Source organism: Micropterus dolomieu, linkage group LG07 (assembly GCF_021292245.1).
Source record: "Micropterus dolomieu isolate WLL.071019.BEF.003 ecotype Adirondacks linkage group LG07, ASM2129224v1, whole genome shotgun sequence".
Classification (NCBI taxonomy): Eukaryota; Metazoa; Chordata; class Actinopteri; order Centrarchiformes; family Centrarchidae; genus Micropterus; species Micropterus dolomieu.
Window position 1 is genome coordinate 27,470,874 of NC_060156.1, and position 6,816 is coordinate 27,477,689.

General features: G+C 41.5%; 1 protein-coding gene across 1 annotated transcript; it reads right to left on the reverse strand.

Annotated features, from left to right (window-relative positions):
* Positions 1–4,302: 4,302 nt before the first annotated feature.
* On the reverse strand, positions 4,303–5,425 carry LOC123974077 (trace amine-associated receptor 13c-like). Its single transcript, XM_046054513.1, has 2 exons — positions 5,253–5,425; positions 4,303–5,119 (listed from the first exon to the last, which is right to left on the reverse strand). The coding sequence occupies exons 1-2, from the start codon at positions 5,423–5,425 to the stop codon at positions 4,303–4,305; spliced, it is 990 nt and encodes a 329-aa protein (XP_045910469.1).
* Positions 5,426–6,816: the final 1,391 nt, after the last annotated feature.

A 6,816-nucleotide genomic window follows, 5' to 3' on the forward strand; every position in this document is an offset into this window, starting at 1 on the left:
CTTTGTTTTATTACCACATCAAAAAGGAAAACCCCTGTCTCACCCAAGTGTGACATGGTCCAGACGCCAAACTTTGGATGACAAAGGACTGCAGTCTCCAAAGACTCAAAGCATTTAATTAAGTTTAATTAAATCTTTAGTTACCCAATTACGTTTGCCTCTATTTGAGTAGTTATGTTAACTGTTGTTGCTATCTGTTGTTGATATTAGTGCTGAAAAGAAGTTACTTGTGCAGTGTTTTTATTTTCAGCAAGACACTCCTTCATCTGATGTAATCAATGCTTGTTCATAATACTTTCCTACAAACCTCCTTTAGAAATGATGACAAAGGAATGTTTTACTATACTCTTAACCGCCAGCTTGAATTTAAGGATGAATCAACAAATTCCCCAGTTCCTAAGGAGAGACGATCTTTGATTTAATCCAAGCTTTCCTCATGTAACCTGAGCTCCCCCAAGTGGACGAAATAAGTATTACATGCCCTCATCGGAAAATAATGTGACAATTGTTTCCTGTTACCAAATGCCTAGAACAGTATAACCGTTTGACCATTGAGGTTCGATTGTGGAAAATATTTGATTATAATACGCGCAAATAGATTTCTTTTAGACATTAAGTTTAGAAAGTCAGTCCCTTGGGAAACCTGAGACGCCCCCTGGGGAACCACGCCCCAGGCAACAAAAGAGCAACACGCGACCTCGCTTCAGCTCTTCTCTTCGCTGTTGGCTCTCTGCTCCGCTCTCTGGACGCTTCGACACGTGTTTGGCGTGCCTCGCCAGGCAACGCCCAGACTCGGCCAGCGAAACAAACAAGCCTTTTGTTCGCCTGAAGCTACACACCTGAAGTGCCGCAACATCGATCTGCCTTCAGTTTGTTTTATTTTCTTTATTTCTTTTGTTTGTTAAAGTTATCAGTCCGTTAAGTTACACTGGACTAATTCAGGAACGACCAAGTTCCATTTTAAGCCTTTTTCGTCGAGCCAACTTCACCGAGGTCAGACCAAGCCACGTGGTCTCGCCAGCAGCAACGAAGGAAACCTGAATGTTTATGTTCCCTGTATCCAACCATCTTTTTATCACCTTAGTTAGAGAATAAATTCACTGTAATATAATCAAGAGCTGTGTGTGTTGCCTATTTCTAGTTCCTGCCAAGAGAATTGACCCTTTAGATATGAGACTGACTGACTGATTTAAGATAATTGAGTGATTATTAACTAACTGATCACTAGTAATAATTGTATAATTATTCAAAACTACCTAGAGGTCCGGAGACTCTAGGATTATAACAACTCCGGTGGTGCCCTTAACGAGGAAAATTTTGATTTTATGAATCTTCAATTATGAATTCATAATTAGGTATCAATTCTCATAAATTTATTAAAATGCATAACTAAAAATGTTTAGGTCTGCTACATAGCGCCAAATCACAACAACAGTTATCTCACAGCGCTTTTCATAAAAGAGCAGGTCTAGACCGTACTCTGTGATGTTATTTACAGAAGCCCAACAGTTCCCACCAAGAGCAGCACTAGCCGACAGAGCCAAGGAAAAACTTCCTTTTAAGAGGCAGAAACCTCGAGCAGAACCATGGCTCAGGGTGGGCGGCCATCTGCCTCGACCGGTTGGGGTGAAGGAGAGAGAGAGAGCGAGAGAGAGAGAGGGCAGGAGAGGAACAGAGAGAAAAAGAGAGGGATAGAAGGAGAGAGAGAGGGGAGGGAGGCAGCCAACACAATATACACACACAGAGGTACACAGTAAAGGTGATGTTGCTATAGACTAAATGAAAAATGGTACAGATATTTATAGTAGTGTTAATGGTAACAGTCGTAATGTTAAAAAATAAGGGCCACTTAGGAGAATGAATTGCAGATTACCCTGTCAGATGACTTTTGAGAAAAAGTGCTGCAAGCAGTGAATTCTTTCTTCGGCTGCATATCACATAGGATTCACTATGATAAAGTCAGGCTTGCCAAGATCTATCTGGGTAGATCGGAAGAGGGATGCAGTAGATGTTCCCAGACCCCTTGTAACTTGACCCACATGTTGTGGTCAGGCCCCAAACTCTCCAACGTCTGGCAGCTATTCTTTGATACAATCTCAAAGTTTTTGGAGATCTGTCTGAAATTATGGCCATGTTGACTCAAGTCAATGTGATTGCGTTACCTCTGATCACCTGTCGGAAGATCTTGAGTCTTTCGAAGTCACCCTCACTACCATAATTTATAGCTAATTAAAATATATACATTTATGTCTTATTGTATAATTTAATTACTGCCAATTTATTTTTTTGCTGTATTTCTTTATTGAGCATTTATTTATTTCTGAATATATAAATCTGCCAGAATCTTTCCTCCTAAGGAGGGCACGGGGATGTAATAGGATATTTGTTTGGGGATACTGTTCCTTATGAATTTAAAAATGGAAATGGAGACAGTTACTGTGTTACTGTATTTGGATTGTAAGCTGACCACTCTGTTCAATAAAAATATGACAAAGTGAAAAATAAAGAATGACCTGCACACTGAGTAGTTATTATGCCCCTAAGCAGTATCACAGGTACTGTAAGGCTTATGATGTGAGGCAAAATGAAACAATCAGCTGATTGAATGCACCTGTGACAAATAGGTGCACTCTATCAGCCGAATGTGTGTTTTCTTTCCTTTTGCCTCGCTAAATTCCCATAAGACCTTCTCAGATATCACAGAAAATGGCACCTCCTAGGGTCTTCAAAAAGTGTGCAGATGTTTTTTGTTCGAAATAGAGGATAACTTCTCAGTGAATGTTCTACATTTCACCGGCCTTTTCTGTGCTGCAATAGATGTCTGTGCCTGAAATGCAACATTCCTAACTCCCCAAGCTACAGCTAACCCCTGTTTGTGTTGAGCAGCTGTCCTGTCCTGTTCTTGTTGAGCTGCAACCTTGTGACTCTGCTGGGCTACAACAGTCCCCTGCCTGAGTTGAACTGTCGCAGTCCGCTAAACCTGCTGAGTTACAGTTAAGTTTGTCCCTGCTTAACAACTATTGACTTCGGCTGCTATGGTGCAGCAATGTTTCTTTCTAGAATAACTGCATTTCCTACTCACAGAGCTGCAATTATCTCTGGTATCCCTCCAGGCTGCTGCAACAACCTCCTGACTCTGCTGAGTTGTTCCCCAGTCTCACAGAGAATAAGTTGTCCAGAGTTCCAGAGACTCTGCTGATCTGGGCTCCTGAAACTCTATCAGGACCCCAGTGACTTTGATATCTAGCTCACAAGAAACTCTGCTGATTAGCAGTCCTTTGACTTTTCACATTAAGTAGACTATGTAGATTTGTCTTTGAATTTTGTTAATTAATAAATATTATCTATTAATATGTCTAGTTTTGAAAGCATTCTTGCATAGAATTTTTCCATGCCCGCCTAAAAGTTACAGTACTTCATACATTGTATACTGTGAAGTATTACTTGACTTTCTATATTATATACTGGATATTGTACTGTATATCACTGTGTGAAATTTAATGAAAAACATCAAAATAATGTGTCCAAAAATCATTTCATGATGCTTATTTGATTAAATCTGGTGGAATTGAATATATGTAAAGCAGCGAGTTTCAAAATACAGCCACATTTAACTAGCAAAACACTCAAACTCTAACTCAATATTGATTACAATCATCTTGACATAAACACAATGAACACATTCTTTCCAGGTTATGTGAAGCTGAAATTGAGCAGAGTTACACATAAGATGCGTGCATAGTACACATGAGGTCACCAAGAACCCGGCAGGCTGTTTTTTGGAGGATTTCTACCTGCATCAGCAGGAGGCCCACGAGACAGTCAGGGATAGGAGGAGGATGTTGTCTTAAACTCTGAACTCTCTTTAACATTTGGCCTATTCTATGTGACCTCCTTCTGATAACTAATGTAATATATTTTTTACTTACATTCACTGAGCCTCCCCTCAGTCTGCAACAGACAATTCTAGATTCTAGGCTTAGGCAAAAACGTCTTAGGCCACAAGTCCAACTCAAACTTGAAAAGCTTCTTTCCTCTGGCCATCAGGATGGTTAACTCTGCCTGTTCACTCACGTTGCCTTTGGGTATTTAATAATAATATAATCTTTTAACATGTCTATTAAGCATTACAGCATTTTTCAACACCAGCTTAAGACTTTTTTGCAGTACAGGACATTTATATACTATTTAAAGAGAGAGAAGAAAGACATTTCACTTCCACTTTTGGATTTTGAATTCAGTGAAAAGCACCTTTGTAAAGCTAAAAAGCTGTAAATCTCATTTCAGTCACTTCACAGCCTCCTACAGCATGTTGGCCTCACAGGAGCCAGGCTGCAGAATCTGAAGAGTAACAATAAGTTTAACTGATTTTCTAAACCAGGGGTAGAACATGGCATAAATCACAGGGTTTAGACACGAGTTAAAATAATACAGATAGAGCCCAATGATAACAGGAGAAGTATCAAGCAAGCTGTCTCCTGCAAGAGACACACAGTAATATGGGCAGAAACATATTAGGAACACAACTACAAGAACACCAAGAGTCCTGGCTGCTTTCAGCTCAAATTTCTTTGCTGTTAGAGTCACTGAACGTTGGAGTGTGACAGCTGTAATGTGAGAGCGCATGGCACGAGCCTGAGACACCGCCACTACAAACACTCTCATATACAGAACGATGATGAGAGAAACTGGAACAATAAAGGTCAAAACAAGGTTAATAGTATCTGTGATATGGTCAACTACAATCACACACTCTCCGTAGCAGGAATTATACCTCCCTGGTTGAGTCAGGTCATCTTTTACAAAGAGACTACTGTAGAAAACAGAACAGAACCAACACAGACAAACACAGAGTTTAACTCTTCTCTCAGTGATTCTGGTGGTATAATGTAGAGGGTGACAAATAGCAACATATCGGTCAACTGATATGAGCACCATGACTCCTACTGAGGAAACAGGAATAATGTACCCTACATAAATATACAGAGAACACATGAGGTCACCAAGAAACCAGCAGGTTATGTTTCTAAGGATTTCTCCCGGCATCAGCAGGAGGCCCACGAGAAAGTCTGAGACAGCCAGAGAGAGGAGGAGGATGTTGGTGGGTGTGTGGAGCTGCCTGGAGGGAAAGAGGAAAGTATCATCACACATAGCATCACACAATAGTGGAAAATGGAAAAAGTACTAGTTAGAAGTACATTTCTCATGTAAAACATAATAGGTGAAGGTTCTGCTGAGAAATTGATCTCTGCCTGAAGTGGGAGACTGAGATGATGACAAGCAGGTTGAGAGCCACAGTGAGCAGAGAGATGGAGGACAGAAGAGTGTTCAGAAATACATCTTTAGACCCAGGAAGTGTCGACTTCCTGCAGGAGGTGTTGAGAAATTGTGGAAAGCAGAGCTCTGCTCCGTCATCAGCCTCCATCAGACAGTGAGATGAGGAAAAGAGGAGCTGCAGCTCTGGCAGCTTCTGACCAGAACGCTTTATCATACAGTTGATTTATCTCTTTCTGACACTCAGTTTGTCCCTCCTCTCCTTTGACTCTCTGTCTCTATTGGACAGTGATGTCTCCCTCCTTTCTTTTCTTTATTGTGCATCATCATCCTCACTTTCTCCTCAATCCGTCCTGTATACAGTGGGTACGGAAAGTATTCAGACCCCTTTAAAATTTTCACTCTTTGTTTCGTTGCAGCCATTTTCCAAAAATCAAAAAAGTTCATTTTATTTGTCAGTAATGTACACTCAGCACCCCATCTTGACAGAAAAAAACAGAAATGTAGAAATTTTTGCAAATTTATTAAAAAAGAAAAACTGAAATATCACATGGTCATAAGTATTCAGACCCTTTGCCGTGACACTCATATTTAACTCAGGTGCTGTCTATTTCTTCTGATCATCCTTGAGATGGTTCTACACCTTCATTTGAGTCCAGCTGTGTTTGATTATACTGATTGGACTTGATTAGGAAAGCCACACACCTGTCTATATAAGACCTTACAGCTCACAGTGCATGTCAGAGCAAATGAGAATCATGAGGTCAAAGGAACTGCCTGAACAGCTCAGAAACAGAATTGTGGCAAGGCACAGATCTGGCCAAGGTTACAAAAAAATTTCTGCTGCACTTAAGGATCCTAAGAGCACAGTGGCCTCCAGAATCCTCAAATGGAAGACGTTTGGGACGACCAGAACCCTTCCTAGAGCTGGCCGTCCGGCCAAACTGAGCTATCGGGGGAGAAGAGCCTTGGTGAGAGAGGTAAAGAAGAACCCAAAGGTCACTGTGGCTGAGCTCCAGAGATGCAGTCGGGAGATGGAAGAAAGTTGTAGTAAGTCAACCATCACTGCAGCAATCCACCAGTCGGGGCTTTATGGCTGAGTGGCCCGGCGGAAGCCTCTCCTCAGTGCAAGACACATGAAAGCCCGCATGGAGTTTGCTAAAAAACACCTGAAGGACTCCAAGATGGTGATAAATAAGATCCTCTGGTCTGATGAGACCAAGATAGAACTTTTTGGCCTTAATTCTAAGCGGTATGTGTGGAGAAAACCAGGCACTGCTCATCACCTGTCCAATACAGTCTCAACAGTGAAGCATGGTGGTGGCAGCATCATGCTGTGGGGGTGTTTTTCAGCTGCAGGGACAGGACGACTGGTTGCAATCGAGGGAAAGATGAATGCGGCCAAGTACAGGGATATCCTGGACGAAAACCTTTTCCAGAGTGCTCTGGACCTCAGACTGGGCCGAAGGTTTACCTTCCAACAAGACAATGACCCTAAGCGCACCGCTAAAATAACGAAGGAGTGGCTTCACAACAACTCCG